Genomic DNA, 24719 nt, shown 5'->3' on the forward strand with positions numbered 1-24719 from the left:
ACCTTAATTGTAAACAAATATTTTATTACGACTAATTTCCTTGTGATGTGTTAAAGTTAAATGCTATAGGTACGGTACGTATAGCAGTCGTGGTCGTAACAATACGCCAGCCAATTTAAGAGGCCACAATTTGAGGTTAGCGTTACATTGTTTCAAGTATATCTATTTTTACGTAATTATTATCGCCTGTTACGTCACTACACATCTACATGGCTAACCTTTTGCTTAACATAAATTATTGTGTTAATGACAAGAGTTATGTTCTCTCCATAATCTAAATTGTTAGTTACTAAACACTTGTACTTATAGGTAGGTAAAATAAACAAATTATAGTACTAGGAGTCGTCAGGTATATCAAGTATCTCTTGAACAAATGATGCCACGTCAGTCTCCTTTTGGCTGTGCTCCATACAGAATGGGTGTGCGAGTAAAGCGTCATAGTTGGGTCGTTTTTTATAATCTTTTTGCAGCGATTTCGTAATCAAGTCTTCGAATTCAGGGGAGAACTGCCCACTCGGTAGTCGGGGAGGATCATCTTTGACAACTTGCTTTAATTGTTCGAAAGGAGTGCCCCACGTGTTGTAGGGGAATTTTCCGGTGGCTAGTTCAATCAAAGATATACCAAGTGACCAGACATCGCTGCGGATGTCGTATTGTCCTGGATTTCCACTAGGATCAATTCGTTCTGGTGCCATATATGGCTTGCAACCTGCATCAATAGTTTTTGCAACTGAGTCAACTAAATATCCAGATATACCAAAATCACACATTTTCACTTCACCCTTTCTATTGATTAGTATGTTGGAAGGTTTAACATCTCTGTGTATGACTCTTAATTTTGAGTATAAGTAATGCAAGGCACTGACGACAGAGAAGGCAATTTTTCCAAGAATATTTTCAGTTATTGTTTTGTTGTTTTTGTAAACTTTAGTATAGAATTTGTCCAAACTCATATCCATGACTTCCATACAGATCCAAACATCACCCTCTCTGAACATAGCACCATAGAAGTGAACTGTGTATGGGCAAGCACTGGCTCTCATAGACACATCAAGATCCATAAGCAAGCGTTTTAATTCCAGAGACTGGCTGTTAAAAGATGCTGATATTCTCTGAAATTATGGGAAATATTATAATTAATCAATTCATGTAAAATTATTTACTGTAACGTAAATTAAATAACACCAATATATATATTTTTTTTTGTTGTTTATACTCAATATCTACAGTTACTTAATAGCTTTTATTATTATTTATTAGCTTTTTTAGCTTTATATTATTTGTTGATTGTTTGATCAAGCTAAGTTAGGTAAATATTGAATATATATTTATGTGATCTATACTCCACTTATTGTGGACAGTTACGGCTATATGCTATATAAAAATCAGTGCTAAATGTTGCAAAAGATGGGAGAAAATATTCCTTTTGAGAGTACATATGAAATATTTAAGGTCAGCTAATCAACACCAATATATAAAGATTTTGTTTATTTGTTAGACTATGCTAATTTCAGGAACAACTGGACTGACTTCAAAAATGCTTTTACCGTTGAATATATATGTGATCGAGTGCTATATAAATATATCCATATCAAAGAAACAAATAGATACATCGAGAAGGTCCAGTGAGTTATTTTTATTGGAAAAAAAAATTGAGAAACAGTTTACAAAGTGTAAATATTGAATCAAACTCCCGGATCATATGTATGTTTACTGTGTCTTATTATTCTAACATTATTTATATTAGGAACTTTACTTGGCTGACAAGTTTTTAAGTTTTCTTTTGCCCTAAGCAAGTAAATAAGCCATGGTTAAAACAAGAACATAAAATATTTTATGCAGGTTATTCATAACATATAATGAAATTTAAAAGAATAGGTGACCAAAAATAGAATAAACATATCTTTAGGTACTAATGGACATCTCAACATACAGATTAGAGTTAATTTGTTGTAATTGCTTTATGAAAATCAATATAAATAAAAAATTTATTGCAATTGATTATTTAATCCCAGTTTAAAACTCACATTAAAAAATTCCATGTGCAATAGAAGATATCATGTTCAAGCCTTAAAAAAAATACGCACCTTAACAGCCATAGTGGTATTGCTGGGTTTGTGATGCATCTTCTCAACAATACCATAAGCTCCTCGACCAAGGTCACATATTTTTACCAGATCATCTGCATGGACTGTAAATGTTTTGTCATCCACTGTTATAGTTGTCTGTTTGTCCAGATTCCTTGGAGGCGTCCTGAAAAGGAACAAAGGATAATTCATACTTTCAACACTTAGATTTATCAAATTGTTTTAATTTGACAACCCTAAAAGCAACAAGGAAAATCATAAAAACATATTAAATAACATTCATTTTTATAATTTCGAAATACACATTAATGATGAAATACAAGCTTATTTTATTATTCAACTCACACATCCATTTGCTCCTCCTGAGGTTTGAAACTAAAACCAGGCGGCGGAGGTTTTCTTCTGCCCGACATATTCGGTGCTATTTACGAACAATATAACACCGATTATGCCTCAAGTATATTTCCAATAGGATCCAAACCAAATCACTAGCGCTATATGATAAAATTCACAATTTTCCACAAACGACGGACATGTTATAAAATATTTTTAGAAAATAGACGTAAAATTTATATGCCTTGCTTGTTTTTCGCTGTAAAAGCTTTTCTTTACGTTTTCAATTAAATCAAACCTCGATCTTGATTCTTGACTTTATTCCTCACTCCTCTTCCTCTAGGAATGTGACATTTAGAAGATAATGTTGCCACGCACATAAGACATATAGACGCATTAAAAATTACCAGTGCCATAAAAATCGGTTATTTAAAACTTTTGTTTAAATACCTCATAAAAATCTAGTGAGTAGTTGCTAGGTATAACAAGAAGACCTTGTACGTTAATTGTATACTCTCAGCTCAAAAATAAGTTAGTATTATGCAATTCGGAAGTAGTACAAATCAAATGACAGTAGATAGTAATATCATAGAAAACTGTTATAAATATTTATTTTGCAAAAATAAGTTTATATTTATTTCTGATAATTAATTTGAAAAATCACTTAAATTCAAGTATCACAAAGTACAAAGTGTAAGCTTAACATAATATAAAAAGATTATGACGAAAATTTCAAGGCCTTTACGGCTTTTTTAGCTTTTAAAACAGCTTCCTCCTTCATCCTAAGCCTTTTTTCTTTTTCTGCCAATCCCACAACGACATCGTGTTGTAATGCATTTTTAACTCCAGCCTTAGCAAATAATTTTGTTAATACATAATCATCATCAGTCATTTTTATTTCTGATTCTTTTTTCTTCTTTTTATGCTTCACTTTTTTAATAGCTATCAGATTTTCTATTTCTGTTTCACATTCGGAATGTTTTCTCTTTCGTGATGTATTAGCAATGGTGGATCCATTATCTTCAACATCAAAAACCTTTTTTTCTTTATTTAATTCAATGTCTTTAGTCTCATTAGAAACTGAAGTAGGTTCAACCTTTTCATTGTTTAACACTTCATTAATTAAATTTTCTTCATAATCTCTTTTCACATGCTGATTTACAATGTCTAATTCTGAAAGGACATTTTCAAATGGAACATTTACTTCCTTATCATCTAAAGTATTTTTAGTTTCTGGTACTTCAACCTGGGGTGGATTTATAAGCATATTTCTTTTCTTCTTATAAGCTTCTCTGGGATCTTCTGAGGAAGATTCCTGAGTTTCACATGATTTTGATATTTTCTTACTAATTTCTTTTGCTAACCTTTTCATAGCATATAACTTTTTTCTAGTGAATGTGTTACCATTTTTTATTTTTGACTTAATCTTTTCATTAATATTTACCTTTGTGTGTTTGAAAAGAGATGCTGTTTCTGTATCTCCTTCACAATTGAGTTCGTCTAAAGTAAAGAGACCTTGTAAAGTGCTGGTTGTAAGAATATTTTTTTGATTAGGATCCACAAGTATTCTATTACTTAAAAAGTTTTTAAATATCTGCCTTTGATAAATTTTTTCCTCAATGGTACCAGCTGTCAAAAGTCTATACACAGTCACATCTCTTTGCTGTCCTATTCTCCATGCTCTCTCTTTGGCTTGATTATCAGTTGCTGGATTCCAATCTGGATCATATATTATAACTCTATCAGCTCCAGTCAAATTCACACCTAGACCACCCACTCTTGTTGTAGCAAGAAAAACTAAATATTCAGGATTTTCATTAAAGGTTTTAATTAAACTTTGTCTCTGACCGACACTGACACTACCATCCATTCTTAAATATTTAAATTCAAAATTCTGTAAGTGCTGTTCTAGAATACACAACATAGCTCTTGATTGGGTAAAAATAAGTGTTCTATGCCCTTGTTTCTGCCAAATTTTAAGCAAGGAATGAACAACTGACATCTTTCCAGACCGTTTCCAATGACCAAAAGATTGTTGATCAATTTCTTCTGTCTCATCAAATGCTTCATATAAGTAAATATCAGGATGATTACAAATCTTCCTTAAAGTTGACAGAGCAACCAAAATTCTTGCTCGCAGGGGTTCCCCAAACCTACTTTCTTTATCTAAAATGCTACGGACTGTTGCACTCATAAGATAGCCCATATATAAATCTTTCTGCTCCTGACTGAGTGCACAAAACAGGACTTGTTCATTCTTCTCTGGCAAATGAATGAAATCTTGAACCTCAGCTTTAGTTCTCCTCAACATGTATGGGGTTATTATTGCTTTTAAAGCCTTTGCAATTTCTAAAGCAGTAGCCTCTTGTATATCTGTGGCATTTGCATAACCACCTTGTGTGATGGGGATGGCAAAATGTTCCATAAATGCAGTATGTGTTCCTAAAAGACCAGGTCTCATAAAGTCAAATAAAGACCATAGTTCCTGCAAACTATTCTGCATAGGTGACCCTGTAATCAACAATTTATGTGGTGTATCAAACTTTCTTACAAGTTTACTAACTTGAGTATCTGGATTTCTTATTTTATGTCCCTCATCCAAAATTATGTAGTGCCACTTTCTTGTTTGAAGATCTTTCGCATATTTAACTATCCCTGCATAAGTTATCATCAATATTCCATGTGATTCATGTAAGTCTCTAATGAGCTTATGATGAGTGCCACCATGTGAGCCAGCTTGATGTAGAACTGCTACCCTTAATGAAGGGTTCCAATAATGGAAATGTGATACCCACTGAAATATTACTGTTGCTGGTGCAACTATGATAGAAGGACCTAGTCCACCCCAAGTTCCGCTATCTGTAGTTGCTAATCCGGACAGAAACGAAATTATTTGGACTGTTTTACCTAACCCCATCTCGTCTCCTAATAATCCACCACACTGTGTCTGATGGAGTTCCCATAACCATTTAACACCAATTCTTTGATACTTGTACAATTGCTTCCAAATATATATGGGTATACATAGTCCATTTTGAAGTTCATGCTTTTCCTGTGGATTTTTTTTAGCATCTAAAATATATTGAATGTCTGCTGACATATATGATGGGTTCAAAACCCCAGCTTCAATTTCACTTAAACTTTTTCTCCAATTTTCAACTCTCTCATTGTATAGATTGATGTCACCGTCATCTATTATCTTCTTAACGTTTTGTTTGGAACGAGAAGACGTAGCTAGATTCGGCAAGCGCACTTCAATTTCATCGTCAGATGATGGAATATATTCCTCATCTTCCTCGTATTCTGTAGACTTCTGGCGTTGATCTTTACATTTACCAGAACTTTGGGATATTTTTGAAAGCTTATCTTGTTTCTTAGCTATACGACCAGCAGCAGATTTACTTTTATCAGAAACTTGGTCCTCGTTGACAATTTTTGAAACTTGTTTTTTTTTAGCTAATTCTAATTGTGTTTCTAAATATTTATTTATTATAATATCCACCATTTTAATAAAACAGTTCTTTCGTCGCTATTAACATTTATTAATCGAAATTCAATAGTCATTCAATACGAAAAATTGTTTGAATTTAAATTTATCAAAAGCAAACTAGATTTATGAAACAAGACTAGACTTGTACTTGTACTTTGTAGTTGTATACAATATACATCCCAGAGTCTGGGACCCAGACACAGATTAAAAATAGCCTCATAGACCCAATCACAGAGTAGGTAGGTAATATACCTCAGACAACGCAGCGTACTCTTGTTTATATTGATAACATAATATTAATACTACGTTAATAGCCCCGATTCTGTAGGTACCGTACCTAACCACCTATATCTATAAATTTCATATATAGTTTAAATTCTATAGTATGGTCATAATTGTACATATGATATGTATAGTTTATGACATCGGTCACGTATACATTTTTACCTCTGATTTAGACTAAGTATTACACTTTGTATTACTATAGTGCCTAGGTACCACGTACTTGTCGTTTTGATCGCTAAATATGTTTATGATGCTTGGTTGATAAAAAGAAAGAACTTGATGACATTTAACAATATAATGTCTTACTTACTCTGTGCTTTAGGCTTACATGTGATTTAAGGCGACATTGATGATGGATAACGAGAAGTTGACAGTTCAGACTTCAGTACAATTTTGTTGACTTTTCTTCGATGCCCATGTCGGATATTCGCACGTGGAAAAACTTAACGTAAATTAATGAAATAAGAATAATTTATGAGAATATACATTACCATTATCTTTTTATAATTTACGCTCACTTAACCTGTTGTTCGCCTTTGGAATATATAACAATCAAATCAAAATAAACCCGCAATAACCTCTTCTAAAAATAATGCAGAAAATTAAAAGAAAAGCTCCAGAAGATAGTGCTTCCCCACCGAAAAAAAAGAAGGTGCAATTCGATGAATCTAAACCTGACACAGTTAAAGATTTAAGCATCAAAGATAAAAATGGAAAAAAGGATTTTGCGAAAGGTAAGAAGTTCAACAAACCCGGGTTTCCGGTTAAGAGTCAGAAAGATAAACCCAGCTTTGCAAAGGGTAAATTTGGTTGGAAAAATGATAAGCAAGGATTTAAGGGAAAGAAAGGTCCAGGTGGAAAAGAAGGTGAACCAACAGAGAAGGCAAAATGGTCGGTAACAAAAGGCAAGGCTGGTTGGAAGAACGATAAACAAGGTTTTAAAGGTAAAAAAGGTCCAGCAGGAAAAGAAGATGAACAAACAGAAAAGCCAAAATGGTCGGAAATGAAAAAAGAAAAGAAGACTCTTAGACTGGAGAGGCGTAAAGCAAAAGCTTCAGCAGAGATATTTGAAATATCACACAAAGCTAAACTACTCTCAGCCCAAATACAAAGGTAAAAATCTTACGTTTAATCTAGAAATATAAGACTTTTTAACAACATATTGAACACTTTACAGCGAGCTTGGTCACGGGGAGTCGGGCTAATAATATAATGAATAAATGGTGTTTAAAATACGTTAAATTTCTAAATGTATAATACTCACGTACAATCAAACAAGAAAATACAAAGTATATATTTGTAGGTATTTTATTGTTTTTTAGCTTTGTATTGTTAATTACTATGATCTGTAGTTCTATGTCTATGTAACTTAATATACAATTCTATTAATTGTGTTAATTTTTTTTAGGAAAGTTGTAAAACAAGATTTCCGTGAAAATTCTTGTAAGGAACTGCATGGTTTATTGAAAAATCAATACAAATCAATAGCACTTACTCATGACCTGAGTCGAGTTATACAGGTGTTGTTAAAATATGGTTCAGAAGATATCAAGAATGATATTACAAAAGAGATCATGGATATCATGGTGCCGATGATGCAGTCAAAGTATGCGCACCATTCTGTGAAACGCATATTGAAGTATGGGTCTGATGCCATTCGACACCAGGTTATTGGTAAATTGTTTGGCCACATTGTTGTTCTAGCAGCCCACACAATTAGTGCACCAGTTTTAGATTATGCATATGGCGAGTTTGCAAATAAAAAAGAAAAGTTATATATGCAGCAAGAATTCTATGGAGATATGTATAAAAATGTAAGTGATTGTAAATCTAAGCACTAGTTGAATTTTCACATTATATTGCATTTTCTATGCATGTTTTTTAAAAGCAACATTTATGTATCTTTTCAAGTGCAAGTTCTGCTAAGTCTAATACAAAACATGTATTAATTTTTATATTTATACAAAAGTGAGCTTAGAAACAAGGTGTTAGTTTTTGGTTCAATCCCCAGTGGGAACTCAAAAGAAAAGTTTTAGTTTGCCAGAATACAAAAGGCTGATCTAGTTTGAAACAGGTGTACAATCTGTGCCATGAGAATTCATTTATAGTCTTAATATTATCCACATTATCTGTTGGTTATTGGCTGTATTTATTTTGTTTTTATGTTTTTGAAAATGAATGTCATACTAATCTACATAATATTCCAGACAAAAGATGACAAAGTGAAAACTCTAAGTGATACATACAAAGACAGCCCCGAGATGAAGTCGGCTATATTGCAGTCTTGTAAGGCCAATGTGCAGAGGATTCTTGACAAAAACCTTCATGACAGTGAGTAAGTATGAGTTGGTCTTATAATAAGTGTGTTGATTGATTGAAACTGGGCATTTTTAAAATTTTGTATTTGTAACTCCTCACTTGCATAGATTGAATATATTGCAACAGCAACTAGTCAATGAAACTGGTTAAAAAATATTTATAAATATCATATCCATATCATAAAAAAAATCAGATCACTGGAAAAACAGGTTTGTTATACATTGTCTTTAATAAAACATTTATTATAGGCTCTTGCACTCAGTCTTATATGACTATGTGAGGGAGTGTTCTTCAGAAGATAGAGCAGAAATGATCTCTACTCTAAGCCCCCTAATTGTTCCACTCAGTAATTCCCTACCAGGAGTCAATGCCGCTTGTATATGTGTGTGGCAAGGAACAAATAAGGATAAGAAGGTAAGAATTTAATAATTACTGTGACATTTCAGATATATGTCTATGTGCTACATAAATTTATTGTTTTCGAATTATTTACATATTTGATACAAAAAATTAAAATATGCTTGTTTCTATTCTTTACAAAAAGGTCACTGACATTTCTTGGGGGAAGTGTCAATCCAAATTTTTTTATGTAACCAAATGACAATATATTCCTATCAAATACAAAAAGAATTATGTCAATTGTTTGAAAACCCACAGACCTATTGAGAAACAAACCCTACAAAAAAAAGTATTGAGAATAAAAGACAGTCTCGTCTCATCAATTATTATATGTATAATAATATTTAGTTTGATAGAAACATTCCATAGCCATAATGCATGAATAAATTTGTTTTTCAGGCAATACTTAAAGTGGTGAAGGAGCATGTAGTGCCATTAAGCAAACACAAGACAGGGTACAGGTTGTTGATTGCCATATTTGACTCAGTCGATGACACAGTACTTGTAAAGAAAACTATTGTATCTACAATTGCCAGTAATTTGAAGGACATTGCGAAAGATCATTGGGGTAATATGGTAAGCTATTATTTTTTTTTTATTTACTGTACCATATGAGATAGAAAGCTCATTTTCTCAAAATGTTGTTGCAATATGGTACTTATTTATGTAATGCAAATTGAAATTAAATAAAAATTTATTAAAAATGTGTACTGATGAAATAATAGGAATACAGTATTTTTATTCTTATCTAGATGACAAAAGGAATCTTTTTCCTGTTTATGCACATATATATTCCTTTTTTTTTGTGTTTCTTTCCTATGTGATGTTGTTAAAAAATATAGCCTTGTTCAATGAATGGACTATGCGACACAATAAACAAATGAAATAAACTTTGCAGACTCTCCATTGGCTTGTCAAACCGAAGGACCCAGCGGCGTTCCACCCAAGTTTCATCAAATTCCTTGAAGAAGGTTTCAAAAGTGGAACCTCGAAAAAGGATGCGGATATTCGTGTAAATGAATTGCGAGAGGCGATACTTCCCGGGTTAAAGGAGGATATGGCAGCTGACCCACAGTTCTGGCTCAGTAGCAAATCTGCTATGTTACTTGCAATTGCTGTGTTGTCTATTGGTGGGTATTAAATGGGTTATAACAATATTGTTAAATTGGTGTATTATATATTGTTTAAAAACAAATTTTCAATAGGTTAATACATTGCCTGATATAATATATAACTGCTGCTGTGCTGCTGTGGAAATCAAGACTTAAAATATTAAGATTGCAAGATCAATACCCCAACAGTCATTTTATATGAGACATTAATATCATTCACTTACAGAATCATCAAAAGAAATATTAGAAGCTCTAGCTCGGGTCATTTGTATGGAGAATTGGAAAATAAATGTGAATGATAAAGAAGTTTTAGCTGTGGAGGATGCCGGCATTCACATGTGTTTGAAAAAGCTTGCCGCTTTAGATCAAACACCCTCCAATTTCACACTGGGCAATGCTGTTTGTGAATGTTTATCAGCGGAAACGGTAATTACGAAAACTGTTTTATTTTCTGTTAATGAAACCATTTTTCAGCTTTGTAAACTTTTTTTTTAATAAGTTTATATAAAGAAATTAATTTCTTCTTATGCTAAAATCTTTAAAGAAAAATTGTTTTCCTATCTTTATAACCTTGACACTGGCAAATAGATGAAACTTATCACTATTATGGAAGGAAAAAAACCTTCTTCAGAATTAATCATAAATGTTATGTTTAAAATTTAAATCAGTGATGTTTCTAATTGTCAAAAAGAGATCGGTATCAAACCCGCTAAAATTTTAAGCTGCTTGTTTTATTAAAATTTAATCTAGATCAAAAAACAATAACCATATATTTAACTTTTTCAAAATAAGAGGTTTTTATTCATATTATTGAGTTTATAATTCATCTTATTCTAAAATGTGAATAGCGCCAAATATTTGATATTCCCATGTAGTAATCTACATTTCCTAGGTTATTTTTACGAAAAAATATTGCAAGAATTGTAGGAATTGAAGGAATTGAAAGGATCCTGAATGAAACTCCACACACCAAATTTTGTGTGGAGGAAATACATAACCTTTTTTACGACATCAATTCAAATAACTTTTCTCCAAATACTATCTGCTAATAGGAGAAACCTATTTTATTTCTTATCTATATTTTGCATGTTTTAGTTTTTTTTTTAAATTAATATAGTTTGAAATAGTCACAAAATATTTCAAAGAATAGCTCATGTTTCAGTCAAATTTGAAAACGCATCCCGTATACTTCTTTTTATCAAATGGTTAAAGTTAAATGTCAAATTTAATTAACCAATATTTTACAGCTGAATGTATGGCTCCCAACAAACAGAGGATGTTTCTTCCTTCTGAAATTAATCGAGAACAATGCAGAAACTATTTCCAAGAAGTTGAAGAAGAAGATATCCTCACACGCCAAAATATTAAAGCAGCAGTCGTCGGAGGGAGCAAAATTACTTCTTAAATCTATTGAAAATAAATAGACCAGTAAATGATGAATTTTATTTTATTTAATTTATTTTTATCAACATTTTTAACGATTATTTATTTACAATTTAATTACTACTACTACTTCACTTGGATTAAGCTTACTATAAAGAAATGACAAATTAATTTTATTTTCGTCTATATGTATGTACTCTATGTTTCAAGGCACAATTGGGAATTTTTACTAGTAACATTTCATAATTAAATATTACAAGTCATATATGCTAATAATTTATAAAAAATAATTTAACTAATGTTTACTTGAAGTTATTTTTATAATTGGAAGATATATGTAACATTTAATATCAGTCCGTACACACATGCATTTTGTAAAATTTGATTAATTTGAAAATTATAAAAGACAGTGGAAATTAAATGTCTACAATTAATTCACTTAACTAGTGCCTATAAGATATGTTTTATAATAATATAAATATTTCAAATTGGTAGAAGCTTACACATAAAATCCAATTATGTTAAAACATATGTTATCTAATTAATAAGTTTTGTCAAATTATTTTTTTGTCCAAATCTTACCAATTGAAGAATTTTCAACTGAGTTCAGAATATTTAATGTCCTTTGCAGTAATTCTTCTTGAATTTCTTCCGGAGTCCTGAAAACGAAACATTTATTTGCAATAGATAAAACAACTTTGTAGGTATGGCTAAAAGCAGCTATATATAACATAATTTTACTATCTTCACATACAATGTGAAAACAAAATTTTATTAATAATTTATGATTTTATTAATATTTCATTTAACATGTTCCATATTAAATAAATATTATATTAATTATTTTTGCTCTACCAGAAAAATAATCATTTTTATGTAATGAATATCATAAAATGTGTTAACTAGCAAGCTTACCTGTCACCGTCTAAAACATCCCAATCATTTTCTTTCAATTGCTCATAAGTTTCAATTACTTTCTTCTGGAATTCTGGTACTTCATACCTAAAATTGATAATGAGTTAATTTGAAAAGTAATGTCAACAAATAGCAGTGATGTACAATATACATACACACACAGAATATAATATGATGTATGTTGTATGATATATATTAAATGTAGATAGATATGTAAAAAAATTGGCAAAGGGTACCTACATGCATAAATTTATATAATCAAAACTCAACCGAGTGATAAAATCACAAGGCTAGATTAAAATTAATTTTTTTCACATATAGCTTACCTCTCATTTCCAAAACCTTTTCTTTTTTGCATAACATCAAGGGGGATTGTCAGGTAAAATACCTTATCAGGTTTTGGTAACCCAACATCTGCTCCCTTACACCAATTTATGTCAAGACCTGAGAGATTTCATGGAAAAAAATTGATTAAAATGTGTCAATGTGCAAGAACATAGTATACAAAAATAATAGAATTTATTTTGAACATCTATGAGATGTCAGACTTATACACAATAAAAGTTGCCCCAAAAAAAATTTAATTAATTTCATGACACATTTCAATGTGTCTAGAAATTAATTAAATTTTTTCACTACTTTCAAGTAGTGGAAAGGTTTTGCAGTAAAATCCACATCTTCCAATATTATTTATAAAAACAGTTGGGATGAAACAAAAGTCATATGAAAATGAGAAAATATAAAAAGTAGACTTCATATAAAAAATGACAAACTTAATTTGACAATTCATTTACTTAAGTTTTTAACTTTTATATATACCTTTAGCAGCTGAAAATGCCACTCCTGAAAAACAATATCTGTCTATAACAATAGTAGTGCCTGTCTCCAGCGTTTTGATAATATCTCGCAATTTCTCCCAGCGATTTGCCGAAAACAATAGGTGAATGGCTTCATCTGGAAGGTCATTCTGTAAATTTCATTTTATTATTATATTTGGATGTGAATAACGGAGTAAAGGAAATCATTGTAACACTGATTATATTTGATATTGTTATATATTTATTACTCAAAATTATCTCTTATATTAATTAAATCTTATACAAAAATACATCATTAAAAATTTCACCAATAAGTATTAAAAAAGAACATTAAAACAAATAACCTTGGATGTTAAATAACTGTTGATCACTTTTCCTATTTCTGTATTGCGGTTTGGAAAATTTGTATATTCAGCCTGTATATTCCTCTTTCTTAAACTCTCAACTGAAACATAAATTTGTGTCGAACACTGAATTATTGGGAATAATGTCTAATTTATAAACATTACAGTAGACTCTTTTATTCAGCACTACATATATGATTTACAATATTAAGTTAAATCCATGTATGTCACATAATTAAGAGATGTTATGATGATGAGATCTTATGAATAGATGAATAAGAGTAGTGAGTATCAATAATACAAAAATAAAGTAAATAAAGTAACATATACAATTAGGTCTATTGGCCGATAGAATTAACAAACACATTATCACATACATGAAATAAAACAAATGTTTTAAATATCAAACACTTACCTAGTTGCTTAGCTTGTGTTGTTTTACCGGTTCTGTCCACCCCTTCAATAACTATCAAAGCACCTCGTTTTACTATCATTCTGAGAATTTGAATTAATTGAACTGAAGTGTATTTACGTCTACCGTCACTGTATTGTTTTGAATTAAACGTTAAATTTATACAAATATGTTTCGAAAAAGATTTTGTAGAATTAAATAGGGTACTGGGTAGTATTAAAATTGGCTAAACTGCAGCTTGGGAATTATACAGTACAATAGAAATGATTGGATTATACCCGTTTAAGTACTTTTATTTCACCAGTAACAGGTAAACAGTTAAAAGTTTTAGTTATTTGATAACAGCGTTTGTGAACTTTGGAGGGAAAATTGACAAATTTTTTTTTTTAATATTTAATGGCTTGGTTACGAGACCTTTAAGCCAAATGAAAATTGACAGACAACAAATGTCTTCCTTCTACAATAAACGACCAAGACAAGTCCATTTGGTAGTATCAAGCAGTCTACGTATCCATTAAATACATAATATTTCATTTCATTTCATTTTATGTACGTTTTATTTTTGTATCTTATTTATATTAAATAGGTACACACAGATTTATATCTGAGATTTGAATTTATCATTAACTCCGCGAATAATGTATTATTGTGTAAGGTAATGGCTTGCTCACCGAAAATAATGATAATTAAGAATTAAATTATTTACATGATCGAACAATTATCACTAGAGGTCAAACAAAGAATAAATAATCAAAATTAATTAATCTAAATTATAAAAATAAATACATCGAGTAAGGAGGGCCAACTTGAGGGTGAAAATTTGATTAATCCTATCCTGAACCGATTGCAATGAAATTTGGTACGTAGACATCTGGACAACTGGAATGACATATAGGCAACTTTTTATCCCGATATTCCTACGGGATACGGACTTACGTGGGTGAAACCGCCTGGCGCAGGTAGTTAATTATAAAAAATGAAAACACATTATGTCAATAGGAACATACGATGACCAAATAAAAAAAAGATCCAAAAAGTCAAGTGAACCGTAACCATATATATATATATATATAACTTTCATATATTCCAACCGGTCAGCCACCGCTTCGCCCTTAAGGGATCACATACATATCCAATAGAGACAGGATTTTTTTAAATTGATTGAACGGTTTATGAGATTTGCGCATTCTAACAAACTCTTGAACTTTAGAATGTTTAAATTATATACCTATTAGATGACATGGATGTTCATTATATTTTTTTCTGTTAATGACAATTTTGCATAACAATAATGGATATCCATTGCCCATGGCAATAATATTGACTTGCACTGGCAAATAGTTGAAACTTATTGCCATAATGGAAGAAAAAAGAAAACATTGACTTGACATTTGACATTTGACTTTTCTATATGTCAGCAATGTAGGTATATCACTTGTTAAACTATGTATGTCAGTAATCAAACTACTTTGAATTTTGAAATGTCAAATGGTCCAGACAAGACTCAGAATCCAGAGTCCAGTTTAGTATAGAATTTCGCACTGTTCGTATTTGCTTGAAGTTTTAGTCTTATCATTCCGATGATATTTAATTCTTTGTTTACATTGCTATTAAATTAAACCATTGTAGACGACAATGAAGAAGGGATATAAGGTGACGGACGTTAATAGAGAAAAGAAAATCGGCGTTGCCGCGGAAAATTTACAAGAGCTTATTGAGAAATCATGCAGAAAATTAGGCGTAAGTACATTAAAATGTATATTCGCGTTTAAAACTTTTTTAGACCTCAAATAGATGGATTCTACCTTTGTGTACTTGGTACCTGTTGGTAAATTGGGTCAAGGCTAGCATCCTTGACATATATTTCGTAGCCCTGACCTGATTCAGTATGTCGGTTTTCAGTTCAATGTCAGCTGCGCGGAGTGCCGGCTACACGTCGCAGAGGATGGCACATTGGTGGATGACGACGAATACTTGAAGACCTTACCGCCACAGACACTATTCATATTATTGCAGAAAAAAGAACAAATGGTAACTGGTATGTTTATTAATTATGAGGCAGTGTCTGAAAACCCTTCATTTGCTTGAAGGTTCCTTGATTAACAACTTTTGTACTAAATTGTGTGAATTTATATTTATATATAACTAGCTGCACCCGGCAAACCCTGTTCTGCCTTACTGTTATCATTTAAGGGTATGAAAAATAGATGTTGGCCGATTCTCATAGATACCGGATAAGCACAAAAAATTTCATCAAAATCGGTCAAGCCGTTTCGGAGGAGTATGGCAACGAAAACTGTGACACGAGAATTTTATATATTAGACTAGCTGCGCCCCGCGGTTTCACCCGCGTAAGTCCGTATCCCGTAGGAATATCGGGATAAAAAATAGATGTTGGCCGATTCTCAGACCTACCCAATATGCTTACCAAATTTCAGAGGAATCGGTCAAGCCGTTTCGGAGGAGTATGGCAACGAAAACTGTGACACGAGAATTTTATATATATAGATTATAATTGTAAAAAAGCTGTTAAAAAGTTGTAGGAAATCTCATTAGGTCACATCTTTACCCACAACTTAGAACTTTTAATTTTTTAGCTTCTAGTCATTTTGAGTATAAAAGAATAATGCTTAGTCCCTCGAAATTCATTAAAAGAGTTTACACTGTGGTGTTATTACTTTTTTTTTATTATAACTGGTGCAAAATTATTATTTCATTACAGACTTTGATTACTACTACAATTTGATTAGAACAGCAAAGAAAGATTTCATTGATACGGGACTTGCTGCGAAAGAGTTTCTTGATACAAATCTACGGGAAAAATTCAAGGTTTTCCAGAGATATATTGTTGCAGCCGATAATGCCAAGACTATGCTTAGTGAGAGAAGTCAACATCCAGAATGGTTTGAAGGTGTGTATTTTTTTAGATTATATTCTTCAATTTTAAACATAACTAACTATATGTAATATTCTATATATAAAAACAACTTTTAGAAGAGAAATTTTAAATATTGCAGTTACAGCTTTATGTCATAATAGGTATTGGGGAAGAATATGTTTAATGATTTCATGAATGGCCCCTCAGTGAACAGAAGACATAAATTGTGTACTATACACATAGTTTCAATATTCATTTTCAGGTCTTGAGCCTTCAGAGAAAACAAAAGAACAATCCATGTCCAAACGCGTCAAAGAAAGAATGAGGGGTTATTACTACAAAACAAAAACAGCTTTACAATCTTCTGAACTGTATACATGTTCCAGGAATGGGCACGGTAAGAAACTTATTGACCAGTTCCTCTTAGATCTACGTAAGTTGTTGGAGAGTAGCAAATATAACGAAGGATATTTTAACAGAAAGCATGAGAAAGAGATAAGACTGTGCAATGAATCTGGTCTTTTTGAATGTGGCGGGCTGTGGAATAATGAAAAGTGTGCTTACGAAAATGAACATATCATTAATCCATACAGAAGTCGTGAAGAACGCATTATATTTCAAACATGGAATATGGATCACAGAATCGAATTATCTAGAGCTATAATACCACAGATTATCCAAGCCATTGACAATATATATAAAGGCGATGCGACCTGCAGAACTTGTCTTAAAGATTCTCTATGTTACAATATTGAAACTGATAGATATTATCTACAAATATTTACGCGGGAAAATTTGAAACTTGTTCACATTGTTTGTCATTATAAAGGCAAACATGAAGCAGAGTCTGGTGTTTACACCATTTGTAATAAGTGTATGGCAAAATAAATCTAATTGTATATTTTTATCTATGAACTTTAAATTATATTAAAATAAGATAAAACAATTAAGAATAAGAATCCAACGAGATATTGCAACATCATGTTAAATGTTATATGATTTATTCTTCTTTGTACTTAAAAACTTGTTAAAATTTCGAGAGTATTTTTAAGTATAAATTTAACACCTGTTATAATATGTATACTCTTTTGGTATATTTATTAAAAGAAGTTTTTGAGTTAAACATTACAATGTATTTTAAATGTATTGAGATCTAATCTGAATAAAGTTAGCACTAAGCAGATCGATTAAAAAAAAAACAATTAAATAGTAGGTACCTACTGTATAGAAATATGTGTGACTAAAGTTATTATTTTTGCATTTCATACATATATTGATTTATTTTTTATATGAAATAAATATTCAGAATCTATAGAAATCACTCACAGACACAGTCTTGTGTCATATATAACTAAGGTAATGGAACAATAATAAAATTATTGCCCCAATTAAGGGCAATGTCCTTAATATATCAAGTAGCCTTTCTAAGTAGTGATTATTTACATTTTATTATTGTTGTAATTATTGTCATTAGATAAAGTTTTCTATTCCTTAATTGATCTCCTGTCCCTTGAGTTAGATTTAAGATATTTGTTACTGGCTTTACTTAGTTTCATATAAGATATAAAATGTTGAAAAAAAAAAAGAATTATTTTTTCGTAATTTCTTTGACTCGCGACTCATTCTTTTTCGGGTTTTTGGCTATTTGTAATAGGTACATAGCCAAATTACTTAAAAACATTTAGACGGTCTCATTGTTCATTGATTGAATTTTGAAAAATGTAGGCATGCCGATTTTTTTTAATAAATAACTCTCACTAAATATTTTTTTTTAGTTTTTGGTTTATCGTAGATTTTACTTAAAACTGCTTAAGGCCAGTATCAAATTGTATATAGACATTGTTTAAGAGTTACATCACTATTTAACATGTAACACATGTACCATATGTTTGTTAATAATATGCAAACTCGAAATTTAGTTTTTATACCTAAGTGAATAATTTTATTATAACTTTTATGTAATTTTTACTAAACACAGGGTTGTAGATAGCAACAAAATTGTTTAAAAGTTGTGTTTTCAAATGATTTTTTGATTTATCCTTAATCTCAATTGAGTAATTTATACTTTATTTAGTCAACGCGGATTTTATTCGAAATATTAAAATAAATAAATTGAAATTGGTATTTTTATATAAATCACAAGTTGTTTCGGTATGAAACAACTAAACACTATAGAGGTATTGATATAAAATGTTTTTTTAAGAAAATAGTTTTAAAATGATACCTCAACCTCAACTCAGCTATTCCGTCATTAGATAGCAATTTCTCTGCCTCTAAATATAGAACAATAATGTTATATAATATATGCTAAGTGATTTGAAAAGTTTGAGGGTTTTCATAATTGATTTTTAAAGAAACCGTATGTTAAAGGACAAAACAACAAAACATGAAATTATATTCTTTTATTTGAGTGTCTGTCTGTTAAACTTTGTTGTAGGTAACATTGTACGTTTGTGTTTGAATTTAAATTATATATTTGTGTGTGTATTATTTTATTTAATAAATTAAATATATAAACACAAATCTAGGGAAGTGTGATTCTGTGCCAATTTTTCATGCATTCATTTATTATAAAGAATTTAATGGTTGTAATCTGTCATGGAATAATAAAGAATTATTAAGAATTAAATATGTAACGAAATTAAATAAATTTAAATGTATATTAGCGTTTGATTAATGTTATAGATGAAGAGATATTTTTATTACTATAAATGTTATTAGAGCAATATTATTGGATAAGTAGAAAAAGTTGTAGTGATGTTCAATGCATTTTCCGTTTAATAAATCTAAGGTCTAAGCCATTTTATTTCAATGAAGTATAAAATGCATCATAAATAACTCCTAGATGGTACTTGTATATAAATTGCATAAACATCACAACATCTTTGGGCTGAATTAAATGTACACGTAGACGCTTCCAAAATAGCTTTATAGAAAATTTTGTTATAGGATTAGTATCGACGTGATAATAGAATAATAAACGACGGTTTTACTGTCAATAAGACCAATTTAGTGTTCATTTAATTTATCGTTAGTTATTTTTCGTTAAAGATTTAAAAATTGTATTCGTTAAAATTAAGTTTCTCTTCCCAGCATTTTGTTTATAGAAAAATGTTAAGAAATGGGTTCAAAAGAATTTGGTTTAACCCTAACACCCATATTGATACCCTCTTCGGCGTAGTGGTTTACGCGTGAGCGCAAAACCGAGGGGTCCTTGGCTCGATTCGCGGTGAGGATTAAAAAAAAATAACTCAGTATGGCAGGACACAGGAGGCTGATCACCTACTTGTCTATAAAGAAAATCGATCACCGAAACAGATGTATATCGTCTGCCCCTCTAGGGCTAGGGGACACGGGACTTCACTATATACTATAAGACGCATAAAGTATTGATTTTGTTTTGTTAATATTACTTAACAGATGTACGTGCATTTAACTATGTGTATATTATATAAGAAAAAAGGAGTCTTAAATTATCACGTCGAAATAGTTGTTTTGTTGATGTAGATAGAGAGTTTTAGAAATTTTCGATATACAGTATTAATATTACCTTCTCCGATGTTATAGAGCTTATTTTTTTGTGTGATGTTAGTATGTAATTAACTAGAAATACGATTCGTGTATATAGTTACATTAGACGTAGCATATTACGAGTTTCAGGCAAAGTTTCAATTGAGCTTTATGTCGTCTTGGATCTCATTGATTTATATTTTTCATGTTTTCAAACGAACGGCGAATTGTACTGAACATGTACATAGCGGACTCAAACCCCCAACTCCCTTTTTTTCGTATTTTTCTTATATTTGTAAAACACAACAATGATTTTAAATTTACAATTCCAATTAAATTAGTTAATCATGTCAACTTTTACAATATATAATTTGTATAAAAGTCTACGGAGGTTATATTTTAAATCTGTATTAATGTAACAATTACTGAATAAAACTATTTATCGAACAAAAGACTTTCATTTGAAATAAACTATTAAACTAAGCTGAAAATATTATTACATCAATGTTGTACTGTATGTTAAAACATAGCTGTTTAATTAAATATTTCGCCCTTAAAAACAAATATATAAAAAAATTAAGCTACCTATAGCTTCGGTTATAAATTGTCATCATCGAAGGGGTATAGTTATGAAAAAAAATAAAATTTAAGATGAAGAGTTTCTTTAGTTTAACGTGTCTAATGTCTATGAAGGTATTTAATATTATCAGGAGTACACAAAGGTATCTAGTATTTAAACGAAGCACACGATACAAACAGGAACAGCTATCACCGAAAACCCATATAAACTAATCGTTATCTGATGCATCTCGGAAGATGCCACGGTCCTACTCTCGCGCCAGGGGACCTTTGTCCGAACTAAATAAATGAACCATCCTTCACTATACTTAATAATATAATTTGATATTTAAAACGGATAAAGATATTAAAATTAATATTTATATATAATTAATCTATAACATACATTTTTATAACACTACTTACTTTCAATAGATTGTGAGACATGACATTCCTAGTAATTTAATAGATGAGCCTGTAGGCTAGTCTACCCGCATTTCTGTCTAGTTTCTTGGATGAAAGGCGAGCTTAAATACATAAGGATGAAGGACTACAAAGAAAACCAGAGCATAAAGTATAATATGTTTTATAAGGTTTTTGACTTATAACTACTTCACCGCCTCTTCCTTCCAGGATTCTTTTTGTTAGGATTCCGCTGTCCCTTTCCAGCTTTGGGTTTCTTAGCAGAGAAGTTTGTGGCATTTCCCTTACCCTTTGCCTTACGTGGCCCTTTCATTGGTTTTGAGTTCTTTTTCTCTTCCGATCTCCTGGAAAAAAAATGGAAATGTAACTTCAGATGAGTCAAGCAGACAGTATAATATTCATATTATGTAATTTAATAAAAAACCGGGTACTATTTTGTGTATTATAAAAAATGGGGTAGTAGACCATTGTAATAATTGTAATACATTTTATTTCTCAAGTATGAAACAGATTTATACAATGTACATGTTGAATCTAAATATTGCTAAAACATTTAGCCGGATTTGAAAATTCAAATGAAAAATTATTTTACTCAAATATATTAGTCATGGAAATGAAACTTCTAAGGGTTAACATGGGGAAAATTGTTTAAAAAAACCAAATTAATAATTAGAGAAAGAAAAAGGAGATAAAAATAGGTGAAAATACTCCTATTTTCATCTAAAATGGTAAAAATATAACTATCAAGTAATTCTACTCATTGCTAATCTACTCATATTGTCTATGTGAGTTGCGGTAATGAGTAGTATCTTTAAATTATAGTATAGTCAGCTCTCATTTAATTAGTTATTAAGCAACAAGACATTTTTGATAAAAAAAATCTTAAAATTAATCTGTCTTTTTAACTCACTGGACTTGCTCTTGGTGTATATGTTTCGACACAGCCTTTTCCATATCAAGTTTGGGCCGTTTCTTTAAGATCCTGTCAATCATGCTTAGATTGTTTTCCTTCTCCACTTGAGGAGTAGGCACTGGGAGTCTCCTTTTCCTCTCCTTTCCAGGGATGAGTTCATGTACTCCTTTTCCTCTAGCTTCTTTCTCCTTAGGAAGTTTGTCTTGGAATTTTCCCAATGACGCAGTGGAGGCCTTTGCTACAGTTGTGGCTGTGGCTAACTGTAATTAAATGATTTATTTTTAGAATTACTTGTGTGTATTTGCTAGGCAAAAAGGGCTTGTTATATGAGGGATCAATTAAGAATTTTACCAAATCAAATGATAAATGTTATTACAAGGGAATGTGGCACTTTAAGCTTAATCTTACCTTGTTGTAAATTCTAGGTTAAACTTAAACCTACTGTCCGGGTTAGAATTAAAACAATTTCAAACTGTTAATATTACCTAATAAAAAAATAGATAATTACCTGTGAAGATGTAGCTTTGTCTGAAGTGATTGGAATTCCCACTCGTGGTATTTTGACTTTTCTAGCTCTGGCAATATTCTTCAATCTCTGCAGCTCATTCTTGGCGACTTTCTCAGATTTCTCCGAAGCTTTCTTCTCATACATGTCTGTCATAGGATCTAAGTTTTGCGGCACTTCAATTAGCCAATTCTTCTCCTTTTCCGCAGCAGATTTTTTGAAACTGTAAGTATAAAATGTGTAAACATAAAGTTCTCACTGAAAAAAACAAAAATTTCTATTTGTTACAGTACAAATTTAGGGAAAGAGTTAGCATTTAAGTAGGAAAATTTTCAGCACAGTCTCCTTTTACATAAAAACCATAACACAGTAAGATAGACAGATTCTGCTTCTTTCAGGTTGCTTCAATATACAAGAAATACCAATAATATAATTTTATTGCAATGATCCTTACCCATATAAAGGCACCCATTTTTGTAACTGTTCATCCCATTCCAACTTGGATTTCTTCTGTTTAGTTATTCCCTTAGCTTTAGCAAACTCTTGCCATTTGGTCAGAGGCTTAGGTTTGGGGACTGGTTTAGCTCGCGGTAATACAGACGTGGGTTGGGGTAGGCGCACTACAATGGCTTCCTCTATCCTCTCTGTTGGTAGCTCCCATATTTTGTTCAGCAATAATTGTGTGTTATCGCGTGTTAACGCTTGCAAATACGCGTCTCTGTCTTTTTCTGATCTGCAAAATTTATTTACATATTGAATACAATATCTACGTATTTTACGAATGTTTATATTTTGTTAAATATGAAATAAATATTAAAAGGATTCTTTTTTTTTTGTATTATAATGGTCGCAAAAAGTATCAAATTCAATAAATTGTAATGAATTGATTAAGGCAAAATAAAGGTGAAACATAAAAACTTACTTCAGTGGCTTGCTTTCTAAATCATTTGTGTCATAAGCTGCAAGTGTGCCGACATCAAATTCAACATCTAAATGCTTCTCAACAGTGATAGGCTTATATTTCTCCGCTTTCTTCTGTTCCCGTTCTAAAATTTCGTTGACTATATCCATTTCAGTTTCTTTAAAAACAAGTATTGTAACCTATCATAATTTTCAACGTTTATATCAAGAACATGTGGTATTTGGTAATATCAAGTTGAAGTTTGTAGTTGACAGCTATCAACAGAAAAATTCAGTTAGTTATGACAGTGGAGTTTCGTTTTAAAATTAACGTTAAAATGTTATTTTAATTTTTATATGCCAAACTAGAAATTCTCCTCTTTAAAGTGTATGCTGAATAATGATTTTTCTTGTTTTTATATGCTAATAGGCGTTAAATAACGCTACCATGAAAATTTAAAAATGAACTCGCGTCACTTGGCAATTTTTTGACATAGCAAAACACAACAAAATAACACATTTGATTTGACATTGTATTTTGTGATTAAAATCTATGTCGGTCGATGCTTGTTTGTGGTAGTGAATGCACGTGTTATTGAGAAATTTTTCATTCTAGCCCTCTATTTGGCGTACATTTCAGTCAAGCTACGATTTTTTTTTTTGTTTTTATTGGTTGTAGTTTATCGTGTTTAGTAGTAAGTAATCTAATCTAAGTATGGATATCCCTCCGGATCCGCCGGATCCCCCTGATCCGAACGATTCTTCTCAAAATGTGCAGACTCGCCTTCCTCAGAAAAGACATTTGGAGGATAAAATATCAAACCTCACAAAACTCCAAAAAACTTCCATTGATAATAATCCTATGGCGGCATCTATCCAGACAGTTTATACTCACCCTATGTTATCTGACGGTGAAAGAAGGTATTCTGAAGCAGACACTGGCCCATTCCTTGTCCACATAAATAAAAATGAAACTGATCCCGCTTCTGGTTCAACTTTGAGATCTATAAAGGTAGGCCAACTTTTAGTTACGAATGGTATTAAAAACATTAAACGGGATGGCATCAAAAAGATAGGTAGGAATCGAGTCTCTGTTGAATTCTCTAATGCTGATGACGCCAACAAGTTTTGTCAT

The 24719-nt window shown here is 31.1% G+C and overlaps 6 protein-coding genes across 6 annotated transcripts; 2 read left to right on the forward strand and 4 right to left on the reverse strand.

The window, feature by feature from the left end:
• Positions 1 to 7: 7 nt before the first annotated feature.
• On the reverse strand, positions 8 to 2786 carry LOC119832133 (dual specificity mitogen-activated protein kinase kinase 6). Its single transcript, XM_038355731.1, has 3 exons — positions 2433 to 2786; positions 2088 to 2253; positions 8 to 1112 (listed from the first exon to the last, which is right to left on the reverse strand). The coding sequence occupies exons 1-3, from the start codon at positions 2498 to 2500 to the stop codon at positions 336 to 338; spliced, it is 1011 nt and encodes a 336-aa protein (XP_038211659.1). The 5' UTR covers positions 2501 to 2786; the 3' UTR covers positions 8 to 335.
• Positions 2787 to 2926: 140 nt separating this feature from the next.
• Positions 2927 to 6064, reverse strand: LOC119832576 (DNA excision repair protein ERCC-6-like). Its single transcript, XM_038356245.1, has one exon. The coding sequence runs from the start codon at positions 5923 to 5925 to the stop codon at positions 3139 to 3141; it is 2787 nt and encodes a 928-aa protein (XP_038212173.1). The 5' UTR covers positions 5926 to 6064; the 3' UTR covers positions 2927 to 3138.
• A 489-nt stretch (positions 6065 to 6553) lies between these two features.
• LOC119832231 (protein penguin) lies at positions 6554 to 11465 on the forward strand. The gene is made up of 8 exons (XM_038355884.1): positions 6554 to 7308; positions 7604 to 8009; positions 8403 to 8530; positions 8763 to 8928; positions 9313 to 9489; positions 9812 to 10043; positions 10252 to 10451; positions 11273 to 11465. Exons 1-8 carry the CDS (start codon positions 6788 to 6790, stop codon positions 11447 to 11449), a joined length of 2007 nt encoding a protein of 668 aa, XP_038211812.1. The 5' UTR covers positions 6554 to 6787; the 3' UTR covers positions 11450 to 11465.
• Positions 11466 to 11485: 20 nt separating this feature from the next.
• Positions 11486 to 14281, reverse strand: LOC119832232 (thymidylate kinase). Its single transcript, XM_038355885.1, has 6 exons — positions 13901 to 14281; positions 13486 to 13586; positions 13143 to 13290; positions 12650 to 12767; positions 12324 to 12410; positions 11486 to 12067 (listed from the first exon to the last, which is right to left on the reverse strand). The coding sequence occupies exons 1-6, from the start codon at positions 13977 to 13979 to the stop codon at positions 11968 to 11970; spliced, it is 633 nt and encodes a 210-aa protein (XP_038211813.1). The 5' UTR covers positions 13980 to 14281; the 3' UTR covers positions 11486 to 11967.
• Positions 14282 to 15394: 1113 nt separating this feature from the next.
• On the forward strand, positions 15395 to 18347 carry LOC119832654 (DNA fragmentation factor subunit beta). The gene is made up of 4 exons (XM_038356352.1): positions 15395 to 15637; positions 15800 to 15935; positions 16620 to 16808; positions 17038 to 18347. Exons 1-4 carry the CDS (start codon positions 15533 to 15535, stop codon positions 17661 to 17663), a joined length of 1056 nt encoding a protein of 351 aa, XP_038212280.1. The 5' UTR covers positions 15395 to 15532; the 3' UTR covers positions 17664 to 18347.
• Positions 18348 to 21413: 3066 nt separating this feature from the next.
• On the reverse strand, positions 21414 to 23844 carry LOC119832603 (ribosome biogenesis regulatory protein homolog). Its single transcript, XM_038356285.1, has 5 exons — positions 23607 to 23844; positions 23139 to 23417; positions 22688 to 22907; positions 22177 to 22439; positions 21414 to 21610 (listed from the first exon to the last, which is right to left on the reverse strand). The coding sequence occupies exons 1-5, from the start codon at positions 23753 to 23755 to the stop codon at positions 21457 to 21459; spliced, it is 1065 nt and encodes a 354-aa protein (XP_038212213.1). The 5' UTR covers positions 23756 to 23844; the 3' UTR covers positions 21414 to 21456.
• Positions 23845 to 24719: the final 875 nt, after the last annotated feature.

The sequence above is a fragment of the Zerene cesonia genome, chromosome 15 (assembly GCF_012273895.1).
Source record: "Zerene cesonia ecotype Mississippi chromosome 15, Zerene_cesonia_1.1, whole genome shotgun sequence".
In the NCBI taxonomy this organism is placed as follows: Eukaryota; Metazoa; Arthropoda; class Insecta; order Lepidoptera; family Pieridae; genus Zerene; species Zerene cesonia.

What these genes read in the sequence shown, in the direction of transcription:
- LOC119832133 (XM_038355731.1), bottom strand. Translation starts at nt 2,500, where the DNA reads ATGTCGGGCAGAAGAAAACCTCCGCCGCCTGGTTTTAGTTTCAAACCT. An exon ending in CAGGAGGAGCAAATGGATGT is followed by an intron (nt 2,254 to 2,432) that starts GTGAGTTGAATA and finishes GTTCCTTTTCAG; the next exon opens with GACGCCTCCAAGGAATCTGG. An exon ending in ATACCACTATGGCTGTTAAG is followed by an intron (nt 1,113 to 2,087) that starts GTGCGTATTTTT and finishes CCATAATTTCAG; the next exon opens with AGAATATCAGCATCTTTTAA.
- LOC119832576 (XM_038356245.1), bottom strand. Translation starts at nt 5,925, where the DNA reads ATGGTGGATATTATAATAAATAAATATTTAGAAACACAATTAGAATTA.
- LOC119832231 (XM_038355884.1), top strand. Translation starts at nt 6,788, where the DNA reads ATGCAGAAAATTAAAAGAAAAGCTCCAGAAGATAGTGCTTCCCCACCG. An exon ending in GAACAAATAAGGATAAGAAG is followed by an intron (nt 8,929 to 9,312) that starts GTAAGAATTTAA and finishes TTTGTTTTTCAG; the next exon opens with GCAATACTTAAAGTGGTGAA. An exon ending in AAGATCATTGGGGTAATATG is followed by an intron (nt 9,490 to 9,811) that starts GTAAGCTATTAT and finishes TAAACTTTGCAG; the next exon opens with ACTCTCCATTGGCTTGTCAA.
- LOC119832232 (XM_038355885.1), bottom strand. Translation starts at nt 13,979, where the DNA reads ATGATAGTAAAACGAGGTGCTTTGATAGTTATTGAAGGGGTGGACAGA. An exon ending in AAAGGTTTTGGAAATGAGAG is followed by an intron (nt 12,411 to 12,649) that starts GTAAGCTATATG and finishes TATCAATTTTAG; the next exon opens with GTATGAAGTACCAGAATTCC. An exon ending in GATGTTTTAGACGGTGACAG is followed by an intron (nt 12,068 to 12,323) that starts GTAAGCTTGCTA and finishes TTTCGTTTTCAG; the next exon opens with GACTCCGGAAGAAATTCAAG.
- LOC119832654 (XM_038356352.1), top strand. Translation starts at nt 15,533, where the DNA reads ATGAAGAAGGGATATAAGGTGACGGACGTTAATAGAGAAAAGAAAATC. An exon ending in AATCATGCAGAAAATTAGGC is followed by an intron (nt 15,638 to 15,799) that starts GTAAGTACATTA and finishes GTCGGTTTTCAG; the next exon opens with TTCAATGTCAGCTGCGCGGA. An exon ending in ACATCCAGAATGGTTTGAAG is followed by an intron (nt 16,809 to 17,037) that starts GTGTGTATTTTT and finishes ATTCATTTTCAG; the next exon opens with GTCTTGAGCCTTCAGAGAAA.
- LOC119832603 (XM_038356285.1), bottom strand. Translation starts at nt 23,755, where the DNA reads ATGGATATAGTCAACGAAATTTTAGAACGGGAACAGAAGAAAGCGGAG. An exon ending in TTAGAAAGCAAGCCACTGAA is followed by an intron (nt 23,418 to 23,606) that starts GTAAGTTTTTAT and finishes TAAATTTTGCAG; the next exon opens with ATCAGAAAAAGACAGAGACG. An exon ending in ACAAAGCTACATCTTCACAG is followed by an intron (nt 22,440 to 22,687) that starts GTAATTATCTAT and finishes ATTTAATTACAG; the next exon opens with TTAGCCACAGCCACAACTGT.